Source organism: Haliotis cracherodii, unplaced genomic scaffold, assembly GCF_022045235.1.
Source record: "Haliotis cracherodii isolate W230 unplaced genomic scaffold, xgHalCrac1.p SCAF_1, whole genome shotgun sequence".
Classification (NCBI taxonomy): domain Eukaryota; kingdom Metazoa; phylum Mollusca; class Gastropoda; order Lepetellida; family Haliotidae; genus Haliotis; species Haliotis cracherodii.
The window spans coordinates 57,456,726-57,471,378 of NW_027266264.1; the positions used below are offsets into that span (position 1 = coordinate 57,456,726).

Genomic DNA, 14,653 nt, shown 5'->3' on the forward strand with positions numbered 1-14,653 from the left:
ATGACATTCCTGCGGTATGCATGCTGATCTTGTGGCGTTTGATAATCGCCTTCTTGCCATGGTCACGAGGAAAAATAATTCTTCCCGTAATTATATCTTTCAGGACTGATACAAATATTGGAACCAAACAATAACGAAATATATTAGGGAGTGCTTAACTTTTTTCTGTATGTATACATTGAATTCACTTTGTCCTAATACAAAGTTTTCATACATGCTTTTGTTTGTTTGTTTGTTTGTTGTTTAACGCCCCACTCAGCAATATTCCAGGTATATGACGGCTATCTGTAAATAATCTAGTATAGACCAGACAATCCGGTGATTGATATCATGAGCATCGATCCACGCAATCGGGATCATGCATGCAGCATGAAAATACAGGACCATGACACTTCATGAATGTATTGAATGCATCTTCGACAACCCCTTAACCACTTCACAAGACTCGTATTCCAGTATTTTTCTTTTCCAATTTGAATTCCAAATGGAAATTAGGAATAACTTTTGTTTGTTTGTTTGTTGTTTAACGCCGCATGCCATATGACGGCGGTCTGTAAATAATCGAGTCTTGACCAGACAATCCAGCAATTAATAGCATGAGTATCGATCCACGCAATTTGAATGGATGCCATGCATCAACCAAGTTAGCGAACCTGACCACCCGATCCCGTTAGTCGCCTTTTATGACAAGCATAGTCGCCTTTTACGGCAAGCATGGGTAGCTGAAGACCTATAAAGAATTAGAAATTACCTAGATTAGAATGGAATTCAACTACTTATACGTATGTAAATAAATATGTGGTGGTAAGAGGCGACGTATTAAGATCTGGTGGTGCGGTTCTGTGACTTGGCTGATTAAGGTTCATGCTGCCCCAGTGGCACGGCTCGTTGCTCATGATTTCAGTCACTGGTTTGTGTGGTCCAGGCAAGTTGAATTTAAAATTTGAAATGGCAGCATTCAGGACTTCTGCAGGTCTTACAGATGATATTTATAATCCAAATGGTCATTATAGATGTCAAACTCAAAAAGTACAAAAGGTTGAAAATATCTAAAGATAGCTGTCGATCAAGGCAATACCCATCCCGAATTAAGACGAACTCAAATGGACAAATGGATTTTAGGATGTCTAGAGGCATGCCCTCACAGGGCTTTGTTTAAAAGGGGTTCTGGGCTGGCTGATTGTGGTTCAAGCTGCCCCAGTGACGCGGATCGTTGCTCATGATTTCAGTCACTGGTTTGTGTTGTCCAGACTCGTTTATCTAAAATATTGAAGTGGCTGCATTCAACAGTGTCACTCCATGATGTAAGCACTTCTCCAGTTATTTACTGATGACATTATATTGACCCAATGGTCATTATGAATGTCAAAAAGTACTAAAGGTTGAAAGTATTTAAAGATGGATATCGATCAAGGCAAAATAGATCTCGAATTAAGACGAACTCAATTTGGACAAATGGATTTTATGATATCTAGAGGCATGCATTTACAGTTTGTTTTTAAAAAAGGAGTTCTGGGCTGGTCAATTATGTATTTTGAGAAGTTCAGTATTTCAGTGTTTTAATATTGAAACGGAGCTCGGTTTGGACGCTATCAGATACTGGCTGAAAGAGTATTGCCATGAAATACCAGATAGCTAACCGGATGAGTTTATCATTGATGCATTGAAGTTGGTTAATACCAATAACATGCTATATTTTGATGGATGTTATCATTCACAAAAGAAAGGAGTAGCCCTAACTACCCCATGCAACCCTCATTTTTGGATTTTGAGAGGATATGTTTGAGAGATAATCTCGGAATCTGTTAAAGAGCAAATGTAGGGAACAATTTAAAGCTAATTCCAACCCGGAATCATGAAAAACATTGTCCATGGTACAACGAAACCTTTTGGCAAGTTCTAAATTTGATTCTGTTTGTAAGTGTGGTGACAAACGTTGGCTTACTTGCAGCAATATATTTGAAGGCTGTTCAGCCCAAAGTGCAAAGGGCACTAAATGTACTGTAAAACAAAATATAGTACTAAAGTATACAAATGTTGTACTAAAGTATACAAATGTGCAAAAGATATATTCGCTGCTTACACAGGAAATCCCTGCAGTCTGTAAAGTGACTATGCAGTGGTATCAATGATGGTGTTACAAACATGTGTTCTTACACAGGGTCATTAATACAGGTAATCAACACGAACCTAAACTGTGATGACTGTGGTATAAACATTATCAAGTTGATTATTGGTAATAATCTGTTTTTCTCATTCTTGTTGACATTTACTTTATGAACGTGTTTGTATACGATTCAACAGTAAAGCAAGTGTAATGAACGTTTCACGGTGTATATGTGTTTAACTAGAAGTTTGTGATAGGCACAGTGGTATCTTGTCTAACAGGACTAACCGGTTAAACAGAAATCTGTATTTAGTTGCAGCAGGAGCTACATGCATTTGTAACCCGTTAGGCCGACAGTTTAGTTCATGCAGTATTAATAAATTGATATGGTAAACAGAAAGGACAGTAAAAGCTGCGTTGTTTAATACATTAATCAAAGAATGGAGCATTCCGCCTCTACACTACTCTATGTATTTTTCGTTATTATCTTGCTCCATTTGGAAAATCATTTTGCAAGAGTGAGTGGGTATGGCTGTCCTCCGAATGCACCAAAAATGGGCTCCACACATTGTACCCATGTGGGAAACGAACACATGGCTTCGGCGTGAAGAGCGAACTCTTTAACCACTAGGCTACCCTACCGTCCCCTTTCAGCAAGAATGACATTGCTGTACTGATTATAAATTAATGTAATGCGACTAGGTAGACAGAGACCTGTCCCGGCGGTTTCAAGACACTTGTGAATGTGAGGTTTGATAAACGCAGACATACAATGAGACATAAGTTTAATCCAATATTGTCACACATGAAGGAAGAATATCGAGCATTTCACAACATAGACATCCCTACCCATGACAGTCACGTATTTTGTTTAAGGATTCATTAATATGTAACAATATTTACGATCATAAATGCATATAATATTGCGAAGATACTTAAGGCAGCCTTTAAGCTAACGTGTATCAACAACACACTCTATATCATGTGATGATTGCAAAAGCAGTGATCCACGCGATCGTCCATTAAACGATAATCCATTTTTGACTGACTTGTATAGTTGTAGACAGAGAAAGTGCATATGCTTCCATATACACATAACAAATTCAAATATACTACCTGTTTGGAGCATTATGAGGCTGAGAACGGAGGAGCCAAGTATTAAACGGAAGAGACATTATTCACTTGTGTGTGTGTATTCTTTCCTCTGAAAAGGGTATCCGTAGAATACTTCAAATCGTAGAAGATGGTGTAGACAGTAAAGAGTAAAACTTCATTTAATTTGGGTGTTTGCGAAAGATATGATTGATAATTTATTGACATGCAGCGTTGTTTTATAGCATTACGTAGTCACCTCCCTCTCATTCATCTCCAAATCCGATTTTTAGCGCATTTCAAAATGTATTGTAGTAACACTGTTGCTTAAATCTTTTATAAGGATTGACTGGTAGTATAAATGCATCAATGCGGATTGCATAGTTTTCTATTCTTACCCCGATCAACTGGTTGCTAATGGAATACATTAATCAGTGTCATCACATATAACCGGGACTGAGTATAGCATTTTAAAAGGTTGATATTTACCTGGATCCATAATGGTACATGCTTGAGCCTATGAAACTGTGTGTACCTGCAGCTGGCCTGAAAACCGGCTTAACGTCAAATCTGTCAGTCAACTCTATTTTACAAGCACATTAGCACTGGATTTAATTTCCGAAGACAGACTGAATTAAAGGAGTCATACAAAAATATTTTTGACATAATATTTTACAAACACTTTATAACCAAATTCAAAAGTATTTACTCACATAACCGGATCGGATTATAGTATTCAAATGGGTCGATATTTACCTGGATCCATAATGGTACATGCTTGAGCCTATGCTATGATCGTTGAACAGTGTGTACCTCCAGTTTCAGCTGGCAGGAAAACCGGCTTAACGTCAAATCTGTCAGTCATCACTATTTCACAAGCATATTAGCATTGGATTTAATTTTCGAAGAAAGTTTGAATTAAAGGAGTTATATTATAAATTGTCAATGCTGGAGAATAACCAGTCTAGATTATCCGCCTAAACAGATTTCGTTTGGTGTAAAGGGCAAATAGCTTTGGACCACTGAAAATCAGTGATGACACGAGGTGTTCACGAAAAGCGTAAGCATGCACCGATAGCATGCACCTATAGCACCGACATTTACACAAATTTCCATAAAAAAGTAAGTACTTATTTCCTGACACCGCACAGTAGTACTCCTGCCATGCGACTGAGACCTGTAAACTTAAACGCCCTCTTCTTCTTTCTTTCTTTATACTGGACCATTCCATTCGTATTGGTAAATGAATGAGTTTACGGTTTAAGGGCGCCCTCGAATGTCGTTCATGGGACTTTATGGTGAAAACATTTAAGTACTTCATCTGTATGTTTGAAGGGAAAACATTTATGTACTTCATCTGTATGTTTGAAGGGAAAACATTTATGTACTTCATCTGTATGTTTGAAGGGAAAACATTTATGTACTTCATCTGTATGTTTGAAGGGAAAACATTTATGTACTTCATCTGTATGTTTGAAGGGAAAACATTTATGTACTTCATCTGTATGTTTGAAGGGAAAACATATAAAAGGATTTGTATATTGACCTTTTTTAAAATGCATGATATACATTTTTATGATAATCAATATAATTATCGTTTCCATGTCTAAATCTGCAAGATGACTGCCCAAATAGTTATTTGGACATATTGTTTGATAACGCTTGTTAACATTTGTCAATGTATAATGCACCTGTAAATCATTAGTTGTTCTCGTTCAATTTATTCTATATACATATAACATGTAGTCCTTTCTAAAGTTCATTTATTAGATTCAAGAGGGAAGGGTGTGATATTATGAATAAAACTATTATATGAATAACGAAACACCTTCAACTTTTAATCTTAGTGCATGTTTAAACGTTGAAGGATATAACTTGTCATCGAACACAACATTTGTGCTGGCGCTCGTGGACCAAAAAGCTACATACTCAAACAAAGGGCAATTAATTTCCCAATTGTGCTTCTGGTCATTAAGCATTGAATTCGATTTGTCAAAATACAGAGTTCAGCATGAAACTAAAGGGCATATTGAATGCAACCCTTTAACCATTTCACGACCTCGTACTCCAGTATTTTATTTCCAATTTGACTTCCATGTAAACCAACATGCGGTCGTAAGAGGCGACATATCAAGATCTGCTGGTGCAGTTCTGTGACTTAGCTGATTAAGGTTCATGCTGCCCCAGTGGCGTGGATCGTTGCTCATGATTTCAGTCACTGGTTTGTGTGGTCCAGATTATTTGAATTTAAAATTTGAAATGACAGCATTCATTGAATTCTGCAGGTCTTACTGGTGATATTTAATAGTCCAAATGGCCATTAGAGATGTCAAACTCAAAAGAAAGCTGTCAATCAAGGCAATACACATCCCGAATTAAGACAAACACAATTTGGACAAATGGATTTTAGGATGTCTAGAGGCATGCAATCACAGGGCTTTTTTTAAAAGGGGTTCTGGGCTGGTGAACTTTATATTTTGAGTTCAGTATTTCGGTATATGTCATAGTTAGTTTGGATGTCTCAGTTCGACTGTAATATTGAAACTGAAATCGGATTGGACGCTTTCAGATACTTGCTGTAAGAGTATCGCCAGGAAATAACAGATGGATTTTCGGATGAAGTAATCATTGATGCACTGAAGTTGCTTAATACCAATAACATGTTTTATTTTGATGGATGTTATTTTCCACAAAAGAAAGAAGTAGCCATGGGTACAAATGTTGTCCGAACCTATGCAACCCTTATTTTTGGATTTTTAGAGAAAATATTTTAAGATAAGTTGAGAGATACCATTAGTTAATCTATGAAAGAACAAATTTAACATTCCTGTAAAAAGGATTTTGACGACTGTGTTATCATATCAACTAACCGCCTTGCTGAACGTAAGCGTTTCCTATTGTACAAATTTACAAAGGATACTAAATGTACTGTAAAACTCACAATAGACATCATCATCAACCTAGCCTTCAGCTGCTTTGACACATCATACTTCACTTTCAACAAACAAATCCACTACCAATGGGCTCCCCTGTGTCTCCACTCATCACTGAAATCTTCCTTCGAGGAATCAACCCTCTCCTCGGCACCATTCCAACCCATCTGCTGGTACCGAAATGTAGACGACACATTCACCACCATAGCCCACCAGAAAGACCCCACAGAGCTCCTTAAATATCTCAACGCCCAGCATCAGAGAATCCAGTTCACCATGGTGACGAAACCAATCAGCACCTTCCTTTCCTAGACGTGTCCCAGACCACAGATGATGGACTAAGAACATCAGTGTACCGTAAGCCTACACACACAGACCAGAACATCCACTACAACTCCTGCCACCATCCCCAGATAAACAAGCCATCATCGCCACCCTCACCCGACGTGCCAATCCACTTGCCACCCTGATGCCCTCAGCAGTGAACTGGACCATCTCAAGGAAACCTTCACTTCCTTAACAGCTATCCTGCCCAACTAGTCTCCAAAACCATCCGCAAGACCCTCACGAACTCCGATCCCAGGCCCAAACCAGCCCCATCGCCCATCAGAATCACCATACCCTACCATCAGATTTCCTGCCTTATCAAGAACAAAGCAAACATAGATGTAACCTTTTCTAGCGGCAAGTCCATCAAGACCCATCTACAAGCCAAAAAGTCCCAACAAGTCCCAACCCCCGAGGATGTATATACAAGATCCCCTGCAACTGTGGCCACCAGTACATTGGAGAAAGCCTCAGATCCCTCAACACCAGACTCAAAGAACATCAGACCTCTGTTAACAAACTCGACCTGAAATCCGCTATTTCCGAACTCATCCTGAAGAACCAAAACCATAACATCATTTGGAAAGCCACCAAAGTCTTGGCAACCAACAACAACAACCGGCGACATAGAAAACTACAAGAAGCCATTGACATCGGGAAACACCAGCCAGCCATGAACCGTGACCAGGGAACCTATCTGCCTAGTGCTTGGGACTTATTGCTTTGATCTTTGTCGATGGTAATTACCTAGATGGCTTCCATTTGCCCATTGCTATGTCCAGTCTTCACCTATCAGTACTTATTACCCCCGGCCTCCCGTTTGCCTATTGTCCATCGCCTATTATTTATCTATGATAACTTAAGCACTGGCTTCCACAAGATTAGCGCTAATAGCTGTAAAGTGGTGGCTTCTGTTGTCTATTACTAATCACCGATCAGCGCCAATCATCTGTTGGCTTCCCTTGTTAGTTTCTACCCATTGATATTTTCCACCTTTTGTTATCTTCTTTATTTTGTTGTCTTTACATGTACATATATATGCTCTCTGCTCATGGCATTCATTTCCTAAATCAATCCAATTCCTAAAACAAACCAAATTCTTAGGACTAATTTTCGATGAACATCTCTCCTGGGACGTTCACATAAATAATCTAATAACTAAATGTAGCAAAGATCTAAATACGCTTAGGTGCCTTACTGGCTCAAACTGGGGGGCCTCCAAAGACACCCTCCTCTCACTCTATATATCACTAATTAGATCTAAAATAGACTACGGATGTGCCATATACGACACCCTAAAACAATCCCTAAGCAAAAAACTAGACTCAATCCAATATCGGGCTCTAAAATTTATAACACGCATTTAACATGGCACCTCCTACACTTCACTCCAGGCCTTAACAGGAGAAATGCCACTAAATTCAAAACCTAATAAACAAAAATATCAGCCCCAAAAACCAAGCCCTAGCTCGAAAACACCCTCTACTTACCCCAATATCCCAAAGAATAACCAATTACTTAAATGAACACCAAATAAACAATCTTAAACAAAACTGTAAAAAATCAAATATCTTGACCCCAAAACTTAAAACACCGAAAATAGACATAACACTAGCTAGCACAATAAATAAACAAACCGACCCAAACATAGCAAAAACCACCACACTAGCATACATTCATGAAAGTTGGCCAAATTGGTGTCACATTTACACGGACGGATCCTCAGATCCGATCTCCAAACACACAGGTTTCGGAGTCCACATCACACAACCGACTAAAGCCACACAATCATACTGACTCCCAAACAATCAATCAATATTCACGGCCGAATTAATGGGCATGGCCTCAGCCCTTCATAATCAACAATCTAAAAAACAACAAAAAATCCTAATACTTACCGACTCGCTCAGTGGACTACAAGCCCTCCAAAATAAAAACACCAAAAACCGCCCTGAACTAATAAATCAAATACTAAAAAGCTCAAACGATTTAACTAAGGCAGGCAAACAAATAGTATTCTACATCCGTCCAAAAAAATCGACAGCGTAATTACTAAACTCAAAACAGGACATACCAACCTAAATAACAACCTCAAAATAATCAGAAAACACGCAACAGGAACCTGCCCACATTGCAAACAACAAGAAACACAAGAACACGCACTCATACACTGCACCCACTACCTAACACACCGAACTACACTACAAACCAACCTAAATCTAAATAAGGCTCTTACTCTAGAAGCAATCCTAAACCCACAAAATAAAATAAAAAAAATTCAAAGCCTTAGGCGTATACTTAATCAAAACAGGACTAATAAATCGCATTTAAAACCCCAATAAACTACCAAAACCAAACCACATAATCAAACTAACAAACTTCCATACTCAGGTTCCTTAGTTCGCCCCCCAAACCCTCTTGGCATTTTTTCCAAATCTCAAAATTTCCAAAATTCTATAAAAACAACCACTAAAACAGCCCTGCTGGATTGCCAAACAACTTTTTCCCCTTTTTCGGAAACACATTAAATGGCTTGGCCGGGCCCGTGTGCGAAATACGCTGCAGTCGGAAAGCGCACGTAAAATCTCCAATATAAGTAAGAAAGTAAGTAAGGCATTCATTTAGCCGATGAAGGAGTAAGCATATGTTCTGAAACGCTGTGTTCCTCATAATAAAGAAGTTAACTTCCATAACTTCTCTTCCTTATGTGTATCACTTCTAAATGCCCTTTAAAGACCTGTTTCGACAGGTTCTAAATATTCTGTTTTTTACTCAGCAGGTTTCTTGCTTTACTTGCGGAAGTATAATTGAAGGCTGTCCAGTCCAAATTTCAAAGGATACTAAATGTACTGTTAAACAAAATATACTTGTAATACTAGAAATGTTTTATACTTGATTGTTTGTAGTGGGTGCAATGAGAATAATATGGGGAAGACAGAACTTCAATGAAAAGGAAGTATAAATCTTCACCGTTCACAAATTTAGCAGCCACGCAACCGCACAGTTCCACTCAGTGAACATTTCGATACATGTGGAAGCGGCAACTTTCATATGTATGTTTGTGCGTGTGCGTGTGCGTGTGCGTGTGCGTGTATATATTCCTTTGTTGTTGCTCTAGTGGAAAGTCCCCATTCTCCTAAGTTATTTTGAAAAAAACACCGACAGCCCAATCCATGTGCTCATTGCGCAAAGCCAGGCTACCCTGAGCCCCACCTGCTGATAACGCCCCGTTGTCTGACGTATGCCAGAGTTACTCATGCGTCATTCATTACATGAAATTATTCGTCTGCAGAAGAACCACAGCGTCCCTCGATATAACAAGGTCATAAACAATATATGACATGTACATATTTTCTAAATAAATTGATAACTAATTCCAATGGACAAAATGTGTGGCGAATTGCTAGGTTTTGTCACGTGATATGTCTATGACCCATTCCATGGTTGCTGCAATGTTATCAGCCACGTGACTTGAAATGAGGTATATATCTAATAATAGCCGAATTTGTCTCTGATAAAAGGTTGTACGGGTAGTTAAGTAATAGTTGGATGCGAGAAGACCACAGAACTAAACTAAACGTCTTGGCAAGGTTTGTATATCTTTCTCGGAATATTGTTCTAAATTTAAAGTGTTACGGCCCGTCTGGACACCCGCCGTTGGAAATTTCATGTATGGAAAACGTTACATTATTTACATTCGTTAATTCCGGTGTTTCTATGGCAACGATGCCGCCTGGACTAACGGGATTTGACTGTATTCAGGTTATATAATTCGAATCTAAAATATCTTAGTTGACGTTTCTTTGTGCAGATGACTATACTTGTTTTAATGTTGTGTCCTTCCTGGCCTGTTTTCTATTTACTTTGAATATTAACACTTTACCTGTTGGTTAACCCTAAAGTATACAAATGTGCAAAAGATATATCCGCAGTTTAGATCTCATACTATTGAGTAGGGTGCACGGGTGCCCATCGTCTAAGGCGACGCAATTGGCCGTACAGAGTTGTATCCCCCGGGCTCGAAAGAAATCTATGATCGTGGTTTCGAGTCCCTGCTCGCCCTGATTATATTTCCTGGTTTGTCAGCATCATACTCGTGCTCGTGGGATTCACCAAAGTGGTACAGGTGTGTTACCTGCATCACATAAGCTGACACACGGTGATATAAGTGGAATACTGTTCAAAACGGTGTTAAACTCAACTCATATATCAATAATTAAACAATATTATGATTTTACAAATGTCCAATAGTATGTTAACTGTTGTTTTGTTTTATTTCACAGATGGCACTTGTTTTGTATGGCAACACAATCGCACAGATCGTCTTCAACTGTTTCTTCGCAATAGGAATCATTATCGGCAATCTGGCTCTAATTGCTGTTATTTTGTTAAGAAAGGAGTTCAGACAGAATTCAAAGTATGTCATTGTTTTGTTCTTGGCAATGGCAGACTTATTCGTTGGAATATTTCCCCTCCCGATGTGGACACACACGCTGGTTGCACAGGAAATCGATATGTCGTGTTCAACTTTGAAGGCATTATATGCATGCGGTTCCATTACTGTTGCCAACAGCTGCTTTGCCGTCATTGCACTGAACATGGACTTCATACTTCAATCTACAGTTTCATCGTATCAAGGAATGTGCAAGAAAATGGTTACATGCATTCTCGTCGCGTTCTTTCTTCTTGGACCGATCATCGTTCTGGTGCCAATAATGGTCAACGGTCAGTCTCCTGGTGCTCGAGCGTGTGGTTTGTATTCGCTTGTGCAATACGCAAGAGCTCTTGTTGCCTTGTCCTATTGGGTTCCATCTTTCATCGCCATCATCACGACAGTGGTCAGTATTGCTGTACATCAAAAGAGAAGACGGCAGTTGAATCAATCCTCTTCCAGTTCCACTGCACCGGTGGATCTTATCGTAGCCTCGTTCTTGACAGTTGCTCTCTTCTTCCCAGGCGAAGTGTTATCTTTGGCAATGAGCACTTGTTTCTCCGACTGCGGCTGGTATTACATTCTATCAATAGTTTTGGGCTATTTTGCCTACGCTAAATCTATGATCATCCCACTCCTCTGGTTTCTGGACAAAGATTTCCGATCAATAGCTAAAGGCCAGGTACCTTCCAACGCCAATCAACAGCCATTTGTCAGCCAGCCTCCTCCCTACTACACGCACCAGCAATATCTGGAAGGTCCTGCAGCACTGACTAATGCTAATCAGAACAACTATTTCAGTCATATGGTAACGGAGAAACTTGAACTGCAGGAGCCAATGAAACGGTAACAAATAACATGTCGTCCATTGGGTCATATGATGTTGTGTTTGTTGTGTTACGCCGCAATTGGCAATATTCTAGCTATGTGATAGTGTGCAATGAGCATCGACCACAGCTATCATGGTACAATAATACGCCATCAACCAATCACTGAGCCTGAACACCCTTTACTTACCTTGTAGGACAGGCATGGGTAAGGCATAGGTAACTGGCGGCCTCTGCTTCCACAGGAACTCCCTGCAGACTGTAAAGTGACTATGCAGTGGTATCAATGATGGTGTTACAAACATGTGTTCTTACACAGGTTCATTAATACGGGTAATCACGAACCCAAACTGTGATGACTGTGGTATAAACATTATCAAGTTGATTATTGGTAATAATCTGTTTGTCTCATTCGTGTTGACATTTAGTTTATGAACGTGTTTGTATACGATTCAACAGTAAAGCAAGTGTAATGAACGTTTCACGGTGTATATGTGTTTAACTATATTTCCGAGTCGAAGTTTGTGATAGGCACAGTGGTATCTTGTCTAACAGGACTAACCGGTTAAACAGATATCCGTATTCATGATCAGTTGCAGCGGGTGTTACATACAATTGTAACCCGTTAGGGTTCCAATTTAATACAGGCAGTATCAATAAATTGATAAAGTAAACAGAAAGGACAGTATAAGCTGCGTTGTTTTATACATTTTTTAAAACAATGGAGCATTCCGCCTCTACACGTTTTATATTAAGTATGCATTTTTCGTTTTTATCTGTGCTCCATTCTGAAAATCATTTTGTTAGCAAAAGTCAGCAACATCACGGAGGGATACACCAGAAATGGGGGCCTCACATTGTACCCATGTGGGGAACGAACCCAGGGCTTCGGCGTGAAGAGCGAACTCTTTCACCACTGGGCTATCCCACCGTCCCCATTCAGCAAGAATGACATTATTGTACTGATTATAGATTAATGTAACGTGAGTAGGTAGACAGACACCTCTCCTGGCGGTTTCAAGACACTTGTGAATCTGAGGAGGTTTGATACACACAGTCATACAATGAGATATAAGTTTATTCCAATATTGTCACACATGAAGGAAGAATACCGAGCATTTCACAACATACACATCCGAACCCATGACAGTCACATATTTTGTTTAAAGATTTTTTAATACGTAACAATATTTACGATCATAAATGTAGATATTATTGCAAAGATACTTAAGACGGCCTTTAAGCTAACATGTATCAACTACAGCTGTACACACTCTGTATCATGTGATGATTGCAGAAGCAGTGATCCATGCGATCGTGCATGAAACCATAAGCCATTGTTTGACTGACTTGAATAGTTGTAGACAGAGAAAGTGCATATGCTTCCATATATGCATAACCTGCGTTCAAATATACTACCTGCGTGGAACATTATGAAGCTGAGAACAGAGGTTTCCAGACATTTCAGTTGACAAAAAAGTCAGCGACGATGTGATACGCAGTCGAACCTGCATCAGACAAACCAGTGAGTGATAGCATGGGCTGACAGTTCGAAAACAATAATACACTGTAACACCACAAGAGATATGTCACTTACCTCATCGTGGCCACGAATTTGCAATTTTTTCTTCTTTCACTAGACACGCCGTGATATTGCTGGAATATTGCTAAAAGCGGCGTAAAACCATACTCAGCCACCCCCACGAAGGAGGGTGTGTGTTCTTATGTTATCAGTCACTGGTTTGATTGTCATTCACTCACTCACTCACTCTGAACTGCTGACTTTCAAACTCAGTCAGTGAGCGAGTGAGGGAGTTCACGTATATAGCTGCACGTCCGCTTCATGTGGGAGGACATCACGGGAATGGTGCCGACAAAGCCATAAACATAATCAGGGCGAATCTGGGATTCCAACCCACGATCACGGGTTCCTGGCACCCTGAAAGGGACGCAACTCTGCAGAGCGCATTGTGGCGCCATGGACCATATGTGTCCGCCATTAAGCAGTTGTAACACTGTCTGGTCTCGTTGTTTACACCATGTCCCGTTGTGAAAGTGGGTTACATGTGTGAGATAGCAAACATCTTGGCTGCCCTAGTTTGTGGCCATGAAACTGATAGTGTTTGTCCTATCATAGTTGGAGCTTACAGTGTTTAGTAAGCTGAGATTAATCAAACGTTACAGTGATATTGTCACAGCGTGACACTGGTAACACATTGTTATGTTAGATTTTTTTGTATTGTGTACTGTAATGTGGGTTCTTGTCTAATATGATCTGTTATATGTCTGTGCCTCCCTGTCAATAATCCCATTGTCACCCAAACCTTAACGTATAATAGCCTTTGAACGTAGATCGGGATCCTCCTCATAGTTTTGTTCTGCACCGTTAAAGTAGCAACTGTAATACTTATATCTACGAGGGGGCACGGGTGGCCTAGTCGTCTGAGGTGCTGCAATTCGCTGTGCGGAGTTGCGTCCCTTTGACACGCTAAAAAATATATATAGTGGGTTCTAATCCCAGTTTGCCAGTTATGTTTCCAGTTATGTCAGCACCATACCCATGCTCGTGGGTTTCACCGAAGTGGTAAACGCCCGAGATTTGAATCACGTCGGGCTTTCCTCCCACATTAAGCTGACACGCCATGATATAACTGGGATACTGGTGAAAGCGGCGTTAAACCCAACTCACTCACTCATTCACCCTCTGACATCAACGTGGAAAGATGTTTAACTTTATGAAATGTTCCACCTCAATGACATGTAGACGTTAAGGTGACCTGATATTCCGATTGATTGTGCAGGATGTGTCGCTCGGAGCTTATTCTGCTCATGGAGGGGCGGTCGGGTAGCCAAGTGGTTAAAGCGTTCGCTCGTCACGCCGAAGACCCGGGTTCTATTCCCGACATAGGTACAATGTGTGAAGCCCATTTCTGGT

General features: G+C 39.9%; 1 protein-coding gene across 1 annotated transcript; it reads left to right on the plus strand.

Moving 5' to 3' along the window:
- Positions 1-9,979: 9,979 nt before the first annotated feature.
- On the plus strand, positions 9,980-12,220 carry LOC139465869 (melatonin receptor type 1B-like). Its single transcript, XM_071247832.1, has 2 exons — positions 9,980-10,049; positions 10,743-12,220. The coding sequence occupies exon 2, from the start codon at positions 10,743-10,745 to the stop codon at positions 11,739-11,741; it is 999 nt and encodes a 332-aa protein (XP_071103933.1). The 5' UTR covers positions 9,980-10,049; the 3' UTR covers positions 11,742-12,220.
- Positions 12,221-14,653: the final 2,433 nt, after the last annotated feature.

Bases quoted from the DNA above. Each gene is read 5' to 3' on its own strand.
- LOC139465869 (XM_071247832.1), top strand. From the start codon at position 10,743: ATGGCACTTGTTTTGTATGGCAACACAATCGCACAGATCGTCTTCAAC.